This window comes from Benincasa hispida, chromosome 5 (assembly GCF_009727055.1).
Source record: "Benincasa hispida cultivar B227 chromosome 5, ASM972705v1, whole genome shotgun sequence".
Taxonomy (NCBI): domain Eukaryota; kingdom Viridiplantae; phylum Streptophyta; class Magnoliopsida; order Cucurbitales; family Cucurbitaceae; genus Benincasa; species Benincasa hispida.
In genome coordinates this window covers 13,559,055-13,581,434 of record NC_052353.1, presented here as the reverse complement: position 1 = coordinate 13,581,434, position 22,380 = coordinate 13,559,055, and the positions used below count along the sequence as shown (strand labels likewise).

General features: G+C 33.1%; 2 protein-coding genes and 1 non-coding gene across 3 annotated transcripts; 2 read left to right on the top strand and 1 right to left on the bottom strand.

Annotated features, from left to right (window-relative positions):
• The first annotated feature begins 1,191 nt into the window (after positions 1–1,191).
• LOC120077642 (AT-hook motif nuclear-localized protein 13-like) lies at positions 1,192–5,576 on the top strand. The gene is made up of 5 exons (XM_039031593.1): positions 1,192–1,887; positions 1,983–2,035; positions 3,762–3,893; positions 4,753–4,914; positions 5,015–5,576. The coding sequence occupies exons 1-5, from the start codon at positions 1,434–1,436 to the stop codon at positions 5,300–5,302; spliced, it is 1,089 nt and encodes a 362-aa protein (XP_038887521.1). The 5' UTR covers positions 1,192–1,433; the 3' UTR covers positions 5,303–5,576.
• Positions 5,577–8,158: 2,582 nt separating this feature from the next.
• On the bottom strand, positions 8,159–8,240 carry TRNAS-UGA. Its single transcript has one exon. It is a non-coding gene; the product is annotated as a tRNA-Ser (tRNA).
• A 12,530-nt stretch (positions 8,241–20,770) lies between these two features.
• On the top strand, positions 20,771–21,600 carry LOC120078224. The gene has a single exon (XM_039032446.1). The coding sequence runs from the start codon at positions 21,045–21,047 to the stop codon at positions 21,435–21,437; it is 393 nt and encodes a 130-aa protein (XP_038888374.1). The 5' UTR covers positions 20,771–21,044; the 3' UTR covers positions 21,438–21,600.
• Positions 21,601–22,380: the final 780 nt, after the last annotated feature.

The following is a 22,380-nucleotide window of genomic DNA, read 5'->3' as shown; positions in this document are numbered from 1 at the left end:
GAATGCATTTCCCGTCCCTGTTTAGCTCACAGGGAATTTTTCCCCATTTCCTCCCCCATTCCCCGCCTAATTAGGAATCCCCGACCCCCGCGGGGCTCTATCCTCATGGGAAAATTGGACGTCTCTAGCCACTAATCCTACTGAAATTGAGTGCATTTTGCAGTGTCAAAATGTGGTTAACTCAATTTGCATGAATTGCATTATAAATTGAGTGATTATGGGAAATTTAAGCTTCTCGGGCATTTTTGGTGTTTTCAAGTTATTTTCAAGTTAGTTGAAAAATAATTTCTTCTTGACAACTTAGAAATTCTAAAAAAGTTTTAGAATTTAAGACCCCAATTCTCTCTCAATTTCTATTCTAAATTCATCCTAATTTAGTCACTCATCGGATCTCACCATCCTGTTCTAAGGCTGGAGAATAGTCGGAAAGGCTCTCGTGCTGGTTTACAGTCGGCTCGTGAGGAGATTGGAGTGGAATTGACGGGCAATTTGGAGCTACAAAGGTTGTACACTTAGATGCTTTAACATATGTTAAAGCAAATGTTTATTCTTATAAAATTAACCTAATTAGAGTACTAAAGATCCTTAATTGCTTCCGCTGTGTATTTGTACGTTCCATTAAAAAAAAAACATAAAAGAATTCGGTCAATAAAAATATTTTTAAATATAAAATTTAAATTATTAGTTCATAATATTTAATCATTGTCTTTTACGACATTAATAGAAATACTTTAAGTATATAACAAATCAAACAAATTTATATATAAGAACACATCTCAAAAAGTATAACCAAACACAATTGTTTTTTTTTAATCGTTTCTATAAGAAGTGTTTAAACGAAAACAATTTTTTTTTTTCTAAATCAATCTAAACTGACCTTAATTTAACCACACCAAACTTCGATTAGGACGAGAACATTGAGTACATGGGTAATGAAAGTTCTCTTTCTAAAAAAAATATGAAATAGGTCAAAGTACCTATTAAACTATAAAAATGGAAAACATAATAAAATCTCTACTGAAAATAATAACTGAATTATTTACTAAGGAAATTTTCATGAGACATTCCTACCCCAATAAAAAATAAAATGAAAATCCCATATATATAAATATATTAATTATTTTTGGAAGGAATAGAGTTGAGAATCATACAAAATTAGAATATGCATATATGGAATAACCTTCAGTTTTGTGTTCATAAAGGCATAAAATAAACCCTAAAAAAATAGAAAATTTAAAATCGCCATTCTTTCTTTATTTCGAAGCTCTGTAACTTCCTTCACTATTTCTTCTTCTTCTTCCTCATTCTCAACTTTCACTCAAATTTCGCATTTCTAAGAATAAGGAGAAAACCCAAGAATCAGAAGAATCTTGATACTCTGATTCAAACTCTCTGTTTCTTGATCCTGTTTTTTTTTTTCTTTCTTTCTTTCTATGGATTCACTTGATACTCCACCTCCACCACTTTCTGCACCGTCCAACATGGCGGTCGGAGGTCAGCAGGCGTATTCCCCCGCCATGTCCAATGCCAACAACAATGCCTCTCTAAATCAACCTTCGACTCAAATGATTCCGTCTTCATCGCGATTTCCCTTCAACCACCCTGTGATCGCACCTACACCCATGCCTTTGGATTCTCTGAACGTTTCTCCCTACGACGGATCGCATTCCGGAAATTTTACCGTTGATTCCGGTAAGAAAAGGAGAGGCCGGCCGAGGAAATACGCGCCTGATGCTAACAACATTGCCTTGGGTTTGGCACCTACTACTGTTGTTACGTCTTCTGTTCCTCACGGGGATTTGAGCGTTACTCCTGATTCGGAACAGCCGGCTAGAAAAGCTAGGGGAAGGCCGCCGGGGTCCGGAAAGAAGCAGACGAATGCTCTTGGTATTGTCAATTGAAATTACTGTTTTGGTTTCTTTGTTGTAATTGCTTTCTTTTGTACATGTTTGTTGATAGTATCAGGGGATTTTGTTGTGTAGGTTCAGGCGGTACTGGTTTTACTCCTCACGTCTTATTGGCAAAGCCCGGAGAGGTGTGTGTTTTTATCTAATTCTTGGATTTTTTTTCTTCATATATTGATTGAAATTTGAACGATGGTTCTTTTAAAAGTGATCTTTAGCTTAAGTTGTTGAAGATGAAGTGCATTAATTAGAATGATGCACGTAAAAGAACTTGTTATAATTGGAAAAGTCATGAAGCATTCACTTGTTTCTGTTTCTAGTTCTAGGAAAACTATGGATTTGGTGTTAAACTACATTCAGAATATATGGTAAGTGGCTATATTAAATGGGATTCTGGATTTCTTGGTGTCATTGTTTGGCTGGTTCATTATTATTATATACAAATTAAATATAGTAAAGGTATAGTAAAAGCTAAAAAGTTTTTTTTTTTTTTTTTTGGGGGGGGGGGGGGGGGGGGGGGGAAGGGAATGTGGCATTCCTGAATTTATCTGCTAGTGGTCGATATTTTCAACCAAAGATGACTAATAGCTTCCTCATTCCCAAATATTATTTTGATTTGTAATTAGAAATTTATTGTAATTGTTTTATTCCAAGAAACCGAATATCCTTGACTTTGATAATATTGACAAATAGTAGGTTGAACTATTATCTAAACTATCATGGCATTGTCATTAACCACATAAACTTATTTGAGCTTGATCATTAATGAATAAGCATCACCACGTGAAGTTCTTAGTTTGCTGTTGGAGTGGATTCAGTCAATTTAGGTATATTATGAAGGCTTAATATATTTGATTAAAGAAATGATCATAACTTTCATTCTTCTAAAAAGGTAACATTAAAAAAATAATTAACAAAAAAAAAGAATCTTGTAGTTGTGTAAACAGAGCAACTATCTCGTGAACATGACAATTTATGAGGTAGTAGTTGCCAAGAATGCAACTGCAATGAATAAGCATGAAACTAAAAAGAAAAAAAAAAGCATTAAACAAATTATATGTTATTGGTATAGTTTTAATTGTTTGGAAGCATGAAAATGAATATCTTGTAACTTGCAACATGCTTTTAAGATTTACATTGGCTCTCTGAGCTTTGCATGAATTTACCTCACTCTCAGTAGTCTTGTGTTCCTTCTTGACAAATCTTTTATCAGTGGTGTTGGGTCCTCTATTTATTAGATATACTTTTCATGGTTTTACTGTTTTCTTTTCATCAAAAGATGGAACAATTAAAACAATGATCTATTTGCTGCATATTCGATGTAGTTGAAATAAATATATAACCCAGACACAGTGTTTCCTAGGATCGTCACGACTTTCTTTCTATTGATGCTGACAGAGCATCTTCTCAAGGTCAAAGCAAAGATTATCGTGCTTAATATAGTGAATTGTATTTTATTAGGGATCTGGATGGAAAGGTGTAGACCATTGATTGGAATTCCTCTATTTCACGGAGTATTTTGTTTTTGTTTGCTCTTCTTGGGTTCCTATGGATAACCCTTTCTGTAACTGTGATCTTTCCTTGGATTGCACCAGATGGAAAAATTTCTCGTAACCCTTGTTTCTTGTGGGCTTGTTAGTTCAGGAATGAAATTGTTTCTAGTAGATGGGAAGTATGTAAATATAGCCATGTTCTGTCTCTAATAGGTCATTAGTTTGTAATTGTATATATTGCATGAGTATTTAGGTGAGGATGCCGACAAGTTTAAAGGTTCCTTCGTTCTATTTGTAGATAAAAATCCCTTTTCGAGTTGAGACTCATTGGTTGAAATATGGGATCCTTGCTATATGGTTGCAGGATGTAGCAGCCAAAATTTTGTCCTTCTCACAGCAAGGACCACGAACTGTCTTTATTCTCTCTGCAAATGGTACTCTCAGTAATGCTACCCTTCGACACTCAGCATCATCTGGTGGTTCTGTGTCATATGAGGTACTCTATTTTTTGTTGTATTCTCCAATTGATTGCCTTTCTGGATGGATATGATTACAAATGTCTTTCTATATCTAGTCTTTGTCATTTTCCTTCTTGAATTAGTCATAAACTCTTGTAAACTTGAAGCCTTCTATTGAACTCCAAACTGATAGCACTATTTAGCCAACTACATGAACCTTGGATAGGAAAATGGAAAAGGATCGTTCAATTTTAAGTGTTCTCAGGTTAGTATGACATTTGTTTCCAATAGATAAAAGGTACATATCCCCTACACACGTATACACAGTTGTTTCCAGTTCTTATTTAGTTATTTTGTAGAGAATCAGTGACTCATAGGCAGTGTTTCTAAGGTCAGGCAGGAGCCATATTTGCCTGCAAAGTGCACGGCCATCATTTTGGTCACCTTTTCTATCACCATTTGCACTAAAGTGAAATAAAGCGGCCAAATCCATCATATTGTGTTATCATGTATTCTAATCTTTGATGTAGAAATGAACTTTCTATTTTGAAAAATGCACTTTACTTGGCTCAAGTGGCATTGCTCGTGTGCCTTCCCTGGATTTAGCAATAAATTTATGGTGACTAAGTGATGTGAGCTTTCTGAGCCCAACAATTAATATTAGGATCCTTAGAGAATTCTTGCAGTGAAATGAGAATGTTTCTGATAACTTTCCTTACTTTTTTGATAACTGAAAGACCATGATATTATTTATGGAATTTGGTACGAATGCAAGTGGAACAGGGTGCAATATATGCTCCTTCGAGGACGTGACTAAAAATTAGTGCAACCTTATACAGATTGAGTTTGAGATCAATTCTAATTTCTAAGTGAAGGCATTTGTCTAATCTTTTGCAGGGCCACTATGATATCATCTCTCTGTCAGGCTCGTTTTTGCTGACGGAGAATAATGGAACTCGAAGTAGAACAGGTGGTTTGAGTGTGTTGCTGGCTGGATCAAATGGACAAGTTCTTGGTGGTGGAGTTGCAGGAATGTTAATGGCAGGTTCTCAAGTACAGGTACTACCCTTTCTTCCTGAAACTGAGAACGAGTAATGGATAAACGAAAATAAACTTAACGAGTCATGCTTTACAAACTTTGATTTCATATCATCCTCAGGTGATTGTGGGAAGTTTTCTAGAGGATGATAAAAAATCCAACACAGGTATGCTGAACTCTGGATCTTCTGCACCATCACAAATGATAAATTTTGGTGGTGGTGTAGCAGCAGCAGCAGCAGCAGCCAGCCCTCCATCGTTAGGGGCATCGAGCGGGGAGTCGTCGGCTGACAATGGAGATAGCCCTCTTAATAATAGGCATCCTGGAATGTTCAATAGTTCCAGCCAGCCAATCCACAATAATATTCAGATGTATCAACAATTATGGGCAGGCCAAACACAGCAGTGAGGATTTATTTTGCAACTAACAGTGAAGTGGATTAGGATGATCTTGCAGTCTGCACACATTCAACCATCGTTTTTGTGAATCTAACTTTTGCAATTAATTACCAAAAGCATTTTACCAGAGGGGCTTCTGGTTGCCTTGCCTTTTTTTTTTTTTTTTTTTAGGTTATAATTAATATTATTTCTTTCTCATTATCCTCTCTTTCTCTCTTTGTTCAGTTACACTAAAACATAATCTCGACTAAAAAATTAGAGATTTAGGGTTCGAGTTCGAACTCAAAAAGGGAAAGATGCAGAGTCAACAAAATTAACAAAAGCTTGTCAATGTGTATATCTTAGTCCCCATCTTGCATTAGCTATTTTTTTTAAAGGGAAAAAAATTAATTTAAGATTTTGGGAGTTTAATTAAGTAAAATTGTATTTGTCATAGTTCAATCAACATATAACATGCACGCTTGACCCAAAAGCTAGAAATTTAAACCCCTTAGCATATATAATACAAAAAAAAAAGAAAAAAAAGAAAAAAAGAAATTGTATTAGTTACAAAATTATATATTTTTATAAATGAATTAATCTAGATCATCACTGTTTTAAATTCATAGTTTTTATGTGTATGAGAACTTTTCTAAAGGCTTATTAACATAGTATTAAATGGAAATGGTGTAATTAAATGGACAGGAGTGACTTTAATTAATATTACCGATTTTTTAAGTTTCTCTTCATCTATTTTTCTTTACCAAAAAGAAATAGAAAAAAAAATGAATTTTTATCCCCCAAACTTGTACAAGTTGATCAATTTGAACTTCCAGTAAGAATTTCATTTAAAAAGTATCAATATATCAATTTTAATTTGTTAATTTGTCATTTGAAGAAGTTTACACGGGGATAAAAATTGATGCATTAATAATTTTAAAAAACAATCTTCATAAATGGTTAAATTGGTTGATTTATGATAATTTACAAGTTCAATTAATTATAAGTGATATTTTTCGAAGAAAATCTAAAGGGGAGTAAATTAATACACTTTCAAAAATTTTGAGTTTAAATTGATACAATTGTTAGTTTAGGGTTTTAATTACTACAACCCAAAATTCAGGAATATAAATTATTTTTTTTTTTCAAATTACTTAATATTTTTCTTGCTAGTTTGGTAATATTGAGGAGAATTATTCTACTTACATAATTTTGTGTTATTTTTAGAGGATAGAATCAAGTCAAAATAAGTAAAAAATAATTACGATCACAAATTAGAGTCAATATAGATTCCTACCAAGTTTATCATTATATATATATTGATTCCTTTTCCAAAATTAAATTTACAATATATTTTAAACGAAGGGAAGTAAAATAGTAAATATTTACGACCTTTTATGATTTTTTTTTTTTAAAAAAAAGGAATTGGCTTGAAAATGTGTTCTTTAACCTAATCGAGGTTGGGTGATTCTATTAACTCATTCCATATAGTTAATAAAAGATTAAATTGTAAAAACTATCCTAAACTCTAAAATATGATGATAGTTGCAATTATACTCTCGAACTTTTAATTATAAAAATTGATATTTTAACTTATACAAATGTTAAAATTAGATCCTCGGACTTACATAAGTGAAGAAATTGTAACAATTGTACAAGTCTGGGTGTTTGATTTTTATGATTTAGTGGTCCGATTTTTACAACTATTGCAAGTTTGAGAGTATGATTTTAACACTTAAGCTCATCATTTCTTTGTGGTCGTAACAATCACTTCAAGCAGTGGAAATAACAAAAGATGTGTGCGGCTGTTGCTCCGAGGCAATACGAACTCGACCCGCTCCTATCCACCCTAAGGCTTTATCCAGAATCTGAATGATGTCAGACTTCTCCTTGAGTGTTGGATTGAAATCGTTTTAATGTCAGCATTCAAGTCCAACAAGAAGAGGACCCTTAAGATAGCTTCTTCTATTATCTCATTTGAAAAGCAATCTTTCGCGCGACATAAAAGACTTGTTTATGTCAGGCATTGTCGAACTTTTCTGGAGATTTTTCCTCTAGAAAGATAGTCAATCCTTGAATGTTTATATGTTGTGATTTGGAATAAACGTTTCTCTGTGGAGAAAGGGAAATATACTTCGCGCCACAACCATCTTTTTTTTTATAGGTTCTACGACACGTTTACTAGACCATAATGAAATGTTGTGTAATTGTAATGAAACTCCATTGATAAATCAATTGTAATGAGTCTGAACCGTAAACTTAATTGGATTTCTTTTTTATTGTTTTTACTTAGAATTACAAATATGTCACATTTGTTGTTATCGTTGTCATCAATGTTATCGCTAGACCCTAACAGTAATGATAACGGTAATGATAATAGTAACAATAATGATGATAAATTCATAATTATAATATTATAACAATAAGAATATTTATAACAGTAACAATAACGACTAGTGTGTCTCAGGTAAATTTCAAATTCAATTAGATTGAGTACTTTCAACTCCTCAATGAGATTACGTTTTTTTTATTACAAAATTTGAAGTGGATCTTACATTTTATTAAAATTATGAAATACAGATAAACAACAACGAACATAATTAAATGAGACCACTTTTCATATTACCATTGATTTATTATGTTTATAAGTAGGTAAATGTGACCTTACAGAAGTTTAAAAACCTAATATTTACAATTAAAAGTTTGAAAGTGTAATTGCAACTACTACCTTATTGAGAGGTGATTTTCCTAATTTTTCGTTAATAAAATTGTATTAAAAAATTATATGAAGATTAAAATCTTGACTCGAGAAAAGAAAAAAAAAAGAAGAGAGAGATGAAAATTAAAATCTTGACTTGATAAAAAGAAAATAAATTAAAAAAAGACGCGTCGACAGCAGGGTTCGAACCTGCGCGGGCGAAGCCCAACAGATTTCAAGTCTGTCTCCTTAACCACTCGGACATATCGACTCTTTGATGATAGAACAAAACTAAAATATTATAATAAAATAAAATAAAATAATTAGAAGATAGAAATTTTGTTGTGGTCAAAGCCGTACAAAAGCCGCGTTGTTTTAGTTGTTGGTTAATAAAGATGAACGCCAAAGCCAACAAATCAACCATTACGTGTCCCCTTTTTCTTTTTCTTCTTTATTATTTTCTTTTTGTTGGTGAAAAATGTAAGATATTATATTTTTAAAAAAATCATGAAACACATCAAATAAACAACCAAATATAATTTTACTCGTATGATTTGAAGAAAGTTATAATTTAGTCATAAATAGTTTATAATTAAAATATATTAATTTTAAAAAATTTGTTTTAAATGTTAAATTGTTGAAAATATTTACAAACATAGAAAAATGTCATCGTTTCTAAAAAACATCAATCAGTCTAGTGATAGATGATAGACAGTGAAATTTTGTTATATTTATAAATATTTTAGTTAATTTTTTTAATATTTGGAAATCACCCTTAATTTTTAAAAATGCAACTAGCGATTTGAGATGATATTTTTGAAAAAAATTATAAAATAGTCAAAATAAATATATAAATCAATAAATCAATATCCTATGTTTTAAACATATTAAAATATTTATTATTTAATGGTCAAATTATAAATTTTGTTCTAATTTGGAGAAAGTTAAAGTTAGAATTTAGTCGTGTGATTTGATAAAATCTCATAAGTAGTCATTGTAATTCAATAAAATTCTCATATTGTAATTCAATAAAATTCTCAGTCCCTATTATAAGGAATATTTATGAATAGTTTATTCAATCTTAGTGATTAAATTATAATTATAAATCACGAAGAATAAATTCTAACTTCGTCAAAATAATAAGGACCAAATTCTGATTTTTTTTTTTTTAAATCATAGGGACTAAATTTAAAAATTAACCCTTAAATAATAAACAATTTAACACGTTTGAAGCAAAGAATGTTTGTTTACTAATTTAAATATTTATTTTGGTTTTTTTATATACTTCAGAAATATCATCATATTGTCACCAATATTTTCTTAAAATTGAGATCTACCTTTTATTTTATTTATTATTATTTTTTTAATTGAGATCTACTTTAAACCTCGAGATAGTACAATTACATTGAATATTATGTCTATTTCACGCGTTTCTATTATTTTCACATTCATCAACCTTGTTTTACTTTTTCCTTTTTCTTTTCATTTCTAGAAAAACTTGTTTCGAAATAATTAATTCACTTCACCTGCCAACCTTATGCCCTTTTGTTGTTGCAATAAACAAAAAAAATGAAATACCCCTCTCACTCACTCATAATATTATTTTAGTTACACATACCATTTTTAATTGAGAGGCACCAACCCTTTTTGTTATTGTAGTGTGATTAACTGATTTGTTTAGTAGTATTGTTAACTAATTTTATTACAGGTAAAACTTGAGAACATGTTCAAAGATATTGTATTTAGCATTGTTACATGTCTGGTAGCAGATTCTGCAGATTATCTTTTTTATATATGTATGCGTGATTTGCAGATTTATGTGGTCATCTTCCTTATTTACCTTGTTTATTCACTCCTAAAGTATATTCTCAAAGCTAACCTTATTTATAAGATTCTCTTATTCATTTTTAGGGTTAGCCGCATTATTAGAAAAGTGGGTATTGAGTGTTATAAGCTTAGGGTTTGTCTAAGCCTTAATTTCCATGTATTATTGAAAATCCTTGTATTTTGTTGTTGAGATTTTGGTCCGGCAGCCATTGTAGCACTCGAGAGGAGTTTGATTTGATTTTGTTTTAGGGGGAGCCTTAGTACGTTGAAGATAAAGAAAAATTATATTTAAGGGGAGCCTAAATTTGATGAATGTGAGGGGATCTCACTCTTAAGGGGAGCCTAAGTATGTTGTATTAAGGGGATCTCATAAAAAGCTTGGAGAAGCATCTTTGTAGAAGTGAGAGGAGCTCAAACTTAGGGGAAGCCTAAGTTGAAATTGAAGAGGTAGCTGTACGTGAGACACTGAAGAGGAGTCTATCAGATAAATACTTTCGTTGTAATTGCTAAACTCTTTATATAGTGAAGTTTCGTTCCATTAACCACATTACCCCCCAAACGTAGGTGAATTTACACCGAATTGGGTTATCAATCTCTATGTCTTTATATTTTTGTTTTTCTTCATGTTGCTCCACTTGTCATACATATTGTCTATGACATCGTGCTTGACATTGTATTCTGTGTTAGATCCATCTTATCTTTTTAATTGGTATCATAACGGGTTGACTGCTATTCATTGAGTATTCAATTAAGTCAATCAGGGAAGGTGGATCAACTACTCGTCCCACTGTGCTTGATGGTGAAGAAACTCTTAAAGAAAGAGTATCCATAAGCGTGTTTGGATCTTTCCTATTTTATTGTGACTGAATTACCACACACATATTCTAACAAATAGGTATACAATTTTACACTAATTAACGACATGCTTTGATAAATAAAATACAAGAGATTGAGTATACGCACAAGTTGAAGACTCTCTTCACTTCCAACTCAATCCAGTGGAAGCAAACCTCTACGTTCTTTATCGCCCAGCAAACAGTCGGCTACCAGCAGCATGATCGTCTACACGAACGATAGCACATGAACAAGTAGGAGCGGGGACGACACCACCACTTAAAGTCCTTGGTATTCTCGGAGTGAGAATCCAAAGAGTGGTCTTTGTTGGATTTGGTAGAGGAAGGAGGAAAGGGATAATCGTGTAAAACGATAAGCAAGTGGGAGAAGGCTATCGTATAACGGAATACTTATCATTTAGAGAAAGCTACATGATCGTGTAGGTTTTACTAAGCGATCGTCTAGTATTTATTAAGCGATCGTTTAGAAAACTCGACATACTAAGCGATCGTTTAGAAAAACTGAGTGATTGTTTAGAGAATGCATGCGATCATTTAGACGCAGGGTGTGTGGTCGTTTAAGCGATAGAGCGCGTATAGGCTCTCAGCTAAGCGATCGATACATTTTCACACCTTTTGTGGTTTTTTCGAACTCTTTGCAAAATGAATCAATTTTCATTTATTCTTTAGTTACAATAACCGAATACTGATTTTCCCACTAACGTATGATTGAGGGAAAGTTTCTGGCCAATTATCACATAATTAACCAATTAATTAATAAATGAATATAATCATATTATATTCTTACCCTATAGTTTGATGTCATATATCTACTGTAGTAATTTCTCCTCTACTTGATATAAATCATATTTATATCTAATTTCCTCCAAAATAATGTATCTCATACATTTAGTCAATTATATCATTAACCAGTTCAATTATATCATATATAATCGAACTCGCTTTTGTCAATTTGAACATTTTAAACTGACCAAAAAACTGATTCTCGACTTTATCCAAGCTACCAAGGGACTTTATGGACTTGTGGCTCGAAGCTCCAACGATACATGAATAGCTGACTAAACTTTAGCCACGAGATCCACCATCCGTTAACTGCCAGGCATTCCACTAAAGACCAACAACTGAACTCTTCTTACCACAAATATATTTATGTATCCATCGGATATAACCAATCATGAGTACGATGACCCTTCATAGATGCTCGTAAGTACAGCTGGATCAATTTATCGTTTTGCCCCTGTAGTTACATCTCACTCCTTAAGTACCATTGATTTCTCTAATGAACAATACAACATAGTCCAACTATGTGTGAACACTCTCGGGCCAAGAGAAGGTGTGTGGCGCTACATCATTCAAGCCCTGGAATCAACCCTTAAGGGAGCTATCTATCTACTAGTCCCTGCTTTGGGGAAGGAGTGAGTTCCATCTTGTGTAGCTGAGTTCCCAGCTCCTAAATCAGACGAATCCCCAAAATAGTCGGTTTGAGTCGGCGACCTGACCACTCACACCTATACAAATCAAAGGACCACCCTCAATGGCAGGAGTTCCCAACTCACTCCGAATTGAGGTCATGTTATCTATGGTCATCCAAGTGAAATGAAGTCTCTATCATAAATGGTGTTATATAACGAGACGTTAACACTTTGTGGTCAGGTCTTATACAAAATCTTTCTATAGGACGCCCCCACTTGCACGTCCCCTACACGAATGATCAAGATCAGGCCATCTGTGACAAGTCACAACACTTGTGACCATTCCACAAAGTGGGCCACATCGGTAGCGTTGCCAGGATAAAGTTTCTCTCCTTTATCCATATACTACATACCATTTTGGTTATCACTCAAAACATGATCCACTCGTATGTCACCACATACATGCTTAAGTTACATACAGATAACCAGGGATTTTATGTTTATTGGTTTGTGGTAAAGCAAATAAAACAAACAACTGAGCAAAATCAAGATGTGAAGTAAATATCATATATTATACAACACAAGCATTCATACAAACTACAGGACACAGACTTTCGGGCATCAACCCCAACAGATGGAACTAACTACTCCTACTGGAAAGCTAGAATGATAGCTTTCCTTAAGTCCATTGACAGTAAGACTTTGAAGGCAGTTTTTGCTGGATGGACACATCCTCAAATTGTTGATAAAGATGGAAAGATCTCTTTCAAGCCCGAGAAGGACTGAACTGATGCTTAGAATGAGGCTTCCCTAATTCGTGTGCTCTAATACTATTTTCAACAGAGTTGACAAGAACATTTTTTGACTTATCAATACATGTGTTTCTGCTAAGGAAGTGTGGAAGATCCTTGTTGTAGCGCATGAAGACACCTCTAAAGTGAAGTTGTTTCGTCTGCAAATTCTAACTTCAAAATTTGAACCTCTTAAGATGTTGGAAGATGAAAGTATTAATGAGTTCAATGCTCGCATCTTGGATATTGCAAATGAATCCTTTACTCTTGGTGAAAAAATGTCGGAAGAAAAACTTGTTCGAAAGATTCTATGGTCACTACCAAAAAGATTTGATATGAAAGTTATAGCTATCGAAGAGGCCAATAATATTGCTACCATGAAGATGTATGAGTTGTTTGGATCATTGTGAAGCTTTGAATTGACCTTTGATGAAAAATGTGATAAGAAAGGTAAAGGTATGGCCTTGTAGTCTGTTTCTAATGAAGATCAAACTCAAAATAAAGGCAAAGATACCGAAGAAAAACTTACTGATACTTTGTCCCTATTAACTAAAAAATTTGATAAAGTTATAAAATGCTTAGACAGGGGATCCGAGAACTTTCATTCTTCACATATCAAAGAACTCTATTATGCACACAAATTTTAAACCATCTGGAAGAAAAAGAGAAAGTGAATGCGGTTTAAGCAATGCTCAAGACAGTCAAGATTGACACTTCAAGTGCAAAGAATGCGAAGGGTTTGGCTACTTCCAAGCTGAGTGCCCAAGTTTTCTTAAAAGAAAAAATAAAGGATATTTAGTGACTTCGTCAGATGATGAGTCTGATTCAAGTAGTGAATATGATGAGGAAATTTGTGCGTTGACTATTTGTGTTACTTCTAACAACATTGAAGAGCCTGAGATATCTAATAAAATTTTGAGTAAAGAATCAAGGGTATTTTATCATTCTTCAATCCAAATTGATAATTTATCTCTAGAAGAAGTCTATGAAAAGTGGGAGAGAGACTTACAAGTTTTGGAGTTACAAAAGGAACAAATAGAAAAATTAATTGAAGATAATCATCATTTGTTAAGCACCATTTCTAAGTTGAAAAAAGAGTTGAGGGCATAAAAAGTTGAACTTGAATTGTTGTCAAAGTATGTTCGCATGTTGAACTCTAGTACTGATGATCTTGATAAAATCTTAATTACAAGAAAACCTTTGTTAGATAAAAAGGGTGTTGGGTTCAACATATCTAAGAAATCTAGTTACAAAGGTAAGTCCTCTTCCTATATCACATTCATTCTAGCTAAGCATTGTCATATGTCTGAACTGAAGTCAATAAATAAAGGACCCACTTCTCATCCCTCAAACAGTGGCTTGAAGAAGAGATGAGTGTATCACTTTTGTGGTAAAGAAGGTCATATTCAACCTTACTTCTTTCACCTCTATGGAAGAAATGTATATAGAGCTCAGAGGTATATTTCTACTAAAGGTAACGCTATCTATCAAAATACTAGGAGTGCTCCAAAGAATAAGCTTGAATGGTGAAGAAAAGGAGAATTATCTCAAACTGACTTTAAATGCAATGTGGCTTTTAACTCTTTACATTCTTCAACTAGATAGAACTATTATTTTAATAGTGGTTGTTCTCGCCATATGACAGGTGAAAACTCTTTTGTTACAAATGTTCAACCATGTGTTTCAGCTCATGTACCTTTTGGAGATGGAAAAAAAAGGGAAAGTTCTGGGCAAAGGTTAATTGGTGTATCTTGGTCTTCCAACTCTTCATGATGTTCTTCTTATCGAAGAGTTAACAACAAACTTAATCAACATAAGTGATTTATGTGATCAAGGCTTCAATATTAATTTCTCAAAAGACAGATGTCTAGTAACCGATAGTGATAATTCTCTTATCATGATAGGAAAACGATCTTCTAATAATTGTTACTTATGGACTCCTAATATTGTTCATCATATTTGTCGTATTCCTAGACACGATGAAGTTATGCTCTCTTCCTAGAAAAGCATAATAGTTGAGTGTAAGAATAGTATTTTTCAGAAGATGACTCTTGATATGATCCAACTTCAGATTCTGCAGGCTGAGCCTAAAATGAGTATGGTCAGAGAACTTACTTACTCTGTGGGATATGATAATAAACAAATGAAAGCTAGGGCAGTAGCTAAATTCAAATCCCTCAGGGTATGTTTAGATCTTTGCAAAATTGTCTTATAGCAACTAAAGATATTTGATCAAAGAAAATCAAAGTGGGTTAAACTAACTTCTATAAGCAGGAAAATGTTGACTGTGATTACTGAAAAAATTAAGATTATGAGTGGTGACCAAATTTTTAATAATGCTGATAATATTGGGATAGAGTCTATGAATTATATTGATTATATTGTGTCTATTAAGGTCGTAAATGATGTTAACCATGTTGCTAATCATGTTGAATTGTCTTAGGTTTTGATTGTTACTTCTGCTAAAACTGAATTTGATCATTCTTTGGCTGCTGAGATATTTGTTGAGGCTCTTGTGCTGTGTGATGGTGTTATTGATAATGTTGTCTCCTCTGAAAATATTGCAAATGATAAGTTTCTGATTGTTGATCAAATTGAATTCACTACTCATGTTGCTGCCATCATTGATTCCCAAGAAACTGTTGGTCTTGATAATCTTGAAGATGTTATACAGAATATCGTGTCTGTTGTTGATAATATGAATGTAATATCTCTTGATCCTCATATTGTTAAAACAAATGTGTAAAATATAATGGAATATCTTGAGGCATATAAATATTTTGGTCCTGAAAAAGATATTAATAATACTTCTATAGGCATTTGTGATGTATCTGAAGTGAACAAAGTTACTATTGTTGTTTCAACTTGTTAGTTGGATGATTTTTCTGTGAATAAGGATGATATTGCCTCTACTGTTGTATCTACTAGTGTTGCTACTGAATATTCGCCTTCTGATTTTGGGGTGCTTGAGAATTTGATTGTTGATAGTGGTCTGGTTAACAAAATGGTTGTGAGTTCTTGTGGTCAAGATGCTATTCTTGAAAATGTTGTTGCCTCAGTCATTGTCTATGATTCTATGTTGATATTGATAATGCAAATAGTCCTGCTAAGTTAGAGTTGTCTGGAAAGAATGGTGTAGATCGTGACATGGTTAGAGATTTGCCTAATTTGTCTATTGTGGTTCTTGAGAATCTAGTTATTGAGAATTTTATTGCATCTGACCCTGGCTCTACTCATGAGTTTTTGGAGCCAGTTCTCCTAAGTTTGATGTTATAGAAAATAATCTTGAAGATATTATTGTGACTAAAAAGTTTGTTGGTTGTACGAAGAGTCCTATGATTGGTCAAACGGTTGGTGCTAAAAATATTGTTTTGTCTATTACAATCATTCTTGATGTCATAATTTCAAATAATACTGAAGAAATTTTTTGAAAAAGAAAATGTTGCTGATATTGAGCACATGTATGAGGAAATTAAAGAAATTAGTCCTAGTATCGTGGAGAGTACTGGGGAGAAGATGCATGAAGATGATATTCGTTTGATTGTCTTTAGTAGGAAGAAGATGATGAAAATTGAAAATATTGATGACTCAAGTCCTAAGGATACATTTCATCCTTCTAATAAGAATAGTTATGTACCTAAAGATTTTATCTCTGAGGAAAATATTCTTTGCTATATTGATCCTATTATTCCCAATTCATTGCTCTTTGATGTGAATATGCGTGAAGATATTTCATAGTTGAATGCTTGTGCCAATAATAAATCAATTGTGGAAAAGGTTGTTATTGATTTTGTTATCAATAAAATTAGTTCAGATTTAGGCATTGAAAATTTAGGCTTCGGGGGGCTTAAGGAAATTAGTATATCTATTATTCTTATTGCTGATCATGATTATGCTGAAGATGTTGTTGATTTAATATTTCGAGTTCAATGTTGACGTTGTTCTTAATGTTGGGTTTGTTACTAGGGATACGTCCTCTGATGACAACTTGTGTGTACTGATTGATTTTTTTCATGGCAAAAAGGGGGAGAATGGATCTGTTCGGGTGATTCTTTTCATTTTGATTTTGTTCTTGTCGTGTCTGTAGTATTTCTTCCTTTTGTGTGTTGAATTTAGAGGTGTTGTTACTTTTAGTTTTAGGGTCAGTCATATATTGTTGTGCAAGTTTTTCTACAAAATTTTATGTGAAAGCAACAGGCTCTCTAAAGGTGTTCATAAGCATTGTTGATCTCAATGTTTCTTATGTTGGTGTTAATTTAGTTCAATGACATCTTGTGTCTGTCCTTGTCCAAGGAATTCTTCTACTGGTTGATAAGGATATTTTCCTATTGATGATATTGATGTCTTGGATGGTGCTCTCTCTATATGTTGGAAACTATGTTAAGTAGGCCTTGTTGTTGAAGGCTCTGAACTAGTATTTGATGATACACACTCTGATGGCTATATTGATAGTTCTACTGATGGGTCATAGGTTTTGTGCATTCAAATTACTCCATTTTGTTGTTGGCTAGTTGCATGTTTCTAATGTTTTTGTTTTCGTTACTTTTGGCTATTTTTATAAGCCAAACAAAAGGGGGAGAAAAAGTTTGGTTTAACATCATTATGGTGGTTTGTGTTTGTGATGGTTATTCTTAATAAGTTTGGTTCAACATCATTATGGTGGTTTGTGTTTGTGATGGTTATTCTGATTTGTTTTGTTGGATCAATAACTGTTTTAATCCGTTTGATTTGCTTCTGCCATCGTGTTTTTCTGATTGTTTTATTTTTCCTTAAAAATAGCCAAAGGGAGAGATTGTTACTGCTGTGTGATTAGCTAATTTGTTTACCGGACTTCAGTATGGTTGGCTAATTTTATTACAGGCAAAACTTGAGCAACATATTGGGCAACATGTCAAAGGCCTTGTCATTTAACATTGTTACATGTCTGATAGTAGATTCTGTAGAATATCTTTTCCATATTTGTCTGCATAATTTGTAGATTTCTATGGTTGTCTTCTTTATTTTCCTGTAGAGAATCTTTATTCACTCCTAAAATAAATTCTCAAAGCTAGCCTTATTTATATGGTCCTTTATTCATTTTTAGGGTTAGCCACCTTATTAGAAAAGTGGGTATTGAGAGTTTTAAACTTAAGGTTTGTCTAAGCCTTAACTTCCATGTATTATTGAAAATCCTCGTATTTTGTTGTTGAGATTTTGGTTTGACGACCATTATAGAACTCGGGAGGAGTTTGATTTGATTTTGTATTTAGGGGGAGCCTAAATACGTTGGAGATAAAGAAAACTCATATTTAGGGGGAAGCCTAAATTTGATGAATGTGAGGGGATTTCACTCTTAGGAAAAGCCTAAGTATGTTGTATTGAGGGGATCTCATAAAAAGCTTGGAGAAGTATTTTTGTGGAAGTGAGGGGAGCTCAAACTTAGGGGGAGCCTAAGTTGAAACTGAAGAGGTAGCTATACGTGAGAAACTGAAGAGAGAGTCTATCAAATAAGTATTTTCGTTGCAATTGCTAAACTTTTTATATAGTGAATTTTCATTCCACTAGGCACATTGCCCTCTAAATGTAGGTGAATTTGCACCAAATTGGGTTATCAGTCTCCGTGTCTTTATATTTTTGTTTTTCTTCATGTTGCTCTACTTGTCATACATATTGTTTGTGACATCGTGCTTGACATTGTATTCTGTGTTAGATCCACCTAACCTTCTACAACATCTAGTTATCAAGAAAACTCGTAAGATATTAAATCCGAGGTACATGGCTACCACGAATCACCCATGGTCTCTTAGCCCTTCATTAAGTTCATGCCCTTATTTACCATTACGTCAATCCATGATGATTAGATTATGAAGCATACAATAGTATATCATTTGTGAAAATAAAATGGAAAGAAATTAGTTTTATTTTTTATTATTTTTTCTTTTTCTTTTTTTGTTGAGAAGCTGAAGAAATTAGGTTGTTTTAACGAGTAGCATTAAAGTCATGTATAAAATAGAAACTTCAAAATATAGAAAAATTATCGGTTTTAAAGATGTTTGAAGGATGGTTGTGACAATTATATAGTACAATGTAGTTCATGATTGTGCTCTATTACTAATGATAGAAAATGGTGGATTTTAGACAAGACTTAAAACCCTTAATACAGAGAAACAAACGTACATTGAAGAAAATACTCCATATTCCCACATCACAATAATAAAAACTTTTGGATGGAAAAAAACAAACTTATGGAAAACTCAAACATGTAGGTACATTTGGTAGGCACTCTAAAAAGAAGGGATTCAATGATTGAGTTGTATTTTAAGTTTTCTAATTTAGAAATTACATCTCAATTTAAATAATTGTTTAAAATGTAATTTATTATATATTTATAAATTATAATTACCTACTAAATACTAAGTTAAATATAAATTATTATTAAGGGGTGTTATGAGACATTTACTTGAGTTGATCTCAATTCTTTGTCCACCAACTTCACAAGTCAATATTAAATAACTCAGTTCCATCAATTTCACCATTACAAATTTATCGAAAAACTCCATCTTTCCCTCCTATTCTCTCCCTCCCTCCAATGTCTTCAATGACTCTACCCGTCGGCTACCACCTGAACGATAATCATTGTTGACTACATACTTCGATGACTAGCGACAAACTCTGGTGCCCAACCACCATCAGGGACATTATCGCCTCAGTCCAACAACAATCTTTGAGATCGCTTCTGCTGGCTACCTTTGGTAAATACCACCTCTAAATGAGATGGGGAATGGAGGAGGGAGCAAGAAGAATTTTCTCCTTGTTGGCTAAACTTGATAGAAACCATAGCTTCAACAATTAGCTCTTTTCTAATTTTCATCTCAACTTTTTACTACTTTAATACATTTCTAAGATATGGATGTTTTAATATTTAAAACGTTCTCATCTTTCAGATCATGATGCTGTAATATTCAAGTTCAAGGCTTGACTATGATATTGTAATATTAGGAAATCTTATAGTGTTTTTATATGAGTAAAAAATGTACTAGAAATGACACATTTAGTAGAAATTTTATTTGGTTAAGAATAAATTATTATTTTTAAATGAATAATATTATTTAAAAAATGGGAAATTTTCCCATGAATTTGGCTGTACAAGAAATCTCTGTCCCGATTACTGTAGGAAATTTCGCTGGGATAGCGATTGAAATAAGGAATGGGGATAGATGAATACCACCATGACAATATCTTCTCAAACTCTCAACTTCTTTATTTGGCACTTGATGGTTTTACTGATGCTTGAGTTAATAAGAGACTTTTGGCTTTAGCAAGAATTCTAGGGATGAGAATTAATTTACTCCTAGTCATTATGATATATATATATACTTACTGCAAGTCGACCTAGGGTCTTTCTTTCTCCTCTCAGGATTTTAGTTGCACTCAAACCTCCAACTGCTCCCTCAATCTTCAGTATCGGAATGTGAGTGTTCAAATTGCACACTCTCAGGTCGAATTAGCCACGCTCGACCTTACCTTTTGGTCGAGACAGAGGGTGACTTTTTAAGAATCCCACCTTGCAACTTACCTTTCCTAAGACCCATTTGAGTCTTGGGTTGGGTATTTTAATCTTTGACCTTGTCATTTGTCTTATTTTGAGTCCAAAATATAGGTAAATTTAGTTCAAACCTTCTTAAGTCTAAATCTATCCATAATATATATAGAGAATAATTATTCGTAAGCAATCTCATAATTGGACGACTAAAAATGTAAGAGCATTAATAGCTCTCCAAGTTGATCGGCCCTATACGAGTGAGTGAATAATCAAGTCTTGTTTGACCCTACACTCCCATTAACCAAGTCGGCAACGGCTAGCTCAAAAATTCCCCAATTCTCAATAAAAAGTCCAATCAAATCCCATTTCTAAGTCCAAACTTCGATATTTCCTAGAAGATTCTTCCTCTATCTCAACGGATCTCTCTCTCTCTCTCTCTCTCTCTTCCACTTCACAACGACCTCTCACCCACATTTAACAATTACCCTCCACCAATCAAAACCCTTTAAATATTACCTTCTCTTTCTCTCTCTAGCCGCTTAAAAGACTCTTTCAAAAAGACCCTTTCAACATCTCTCTCTTCCATCTCTATATAACTACATCTATGAATACTTCTCCTCTATAGTAACCCTAAAAATACTATCTTTACCTCTTCTACAGAAACCCCAAATGGATTGCTTGGTCCTCCCTTGCTACGTCATGAAGAGACGACGACGGAGATCAACCCGACCACGTCTCGGCTACCACCGCCTCAACAAATCCAACGTCGGCCGCCTTGATGGAGCGGAGAGTAGTCTAGTGAAGGTTGTGGCGGGGAAGGAGAAGAGAGAATTCTTAGTAGACCCTTTTGTGTTAGAAGAAAATCCGTTTCGGATTTTGATCGAAAAGGGAGGAGATGACAATGAAGATGAAGAAGAAGATGGGAAAAGGAAAAGAGTTATATTTGTCGATGTTGATTCTATTTTGTTCGAGCACTTGCTATGGCTCATGTACAACGATTGTTCTTCTTTGTTTAAGCTCAATGTAGAGGAAATTCTAGACTTTTATGCTCAAGATTTTTAGAGGAAGAGACAGAAAATTCATAACACATAATTAAAGGTATAATATAATTCAGTCATATATACAATAAACATATATATATTATATGTATTTGTACTAATTGTTGAAGTTTATGTAAATGGTGTTCATCTGATGGAATTAACGGAATAAAAGATTAATTATTCAAGAGCACTTTTTAAAAAAAAATTTCTTGTTTCTTCTTAATTTATCTATCAGTTGTCTGGTGTGTGGGTTCTTCTTCTTATTTGGTTGACTGGTAACAATGGTAATTGAAACAAATTGCCAAGAATATTAGAAAAGTTGGTATCCTAATTAATGGTAAAGTTTTGAAAAATATAAGAAAAGTTAGTGTCCCACATGAGAGATGTTCAAGTAATGAGCTTCTATGATTTTGGTTTTTTGTCTCAGTTAAAAAAAAACCATTTTAAACTCTAATTAATTCTTTTTAATATTCTCTCATTCGAGAGTGGAGAAAAGAGTGTACCACGACTCTTAGATCGTTTTAGTCGAACTCGCTTCGTTTCACCAAAAGGATAATAATTGAGTCAAGCTCATCAATCAAAACCTTGCAACCTCGTCAACCACATCTATTATGATGTTGTGAGTATTGCAAATATCAAGTGGGTGTCTGACTATGAACTTTATAAATAGTCCCATTCCGAAAAAGTGTACTCATGACATTGCTATGAATTCTCTTAGAGGTCAACTTAGACCTAAGGGCCCAAACAAGAGAAAAGATAAGCGTGAGATGAAATATGCCCACCAACATTTTGGGTTGTTGATACAATGAATTTTTAGATCTCATTTAATAACTACTATTTTTTTTTTTTTTTAGCTTTTAGTGTTCTTAAAACCAAAATTTTAAACATTATTTCTACAAATAGTTCTCCCTTTATTAATTTCTTTTTAAAAATGTTTTGAAAAAACATATCAAAATTTAAAAACT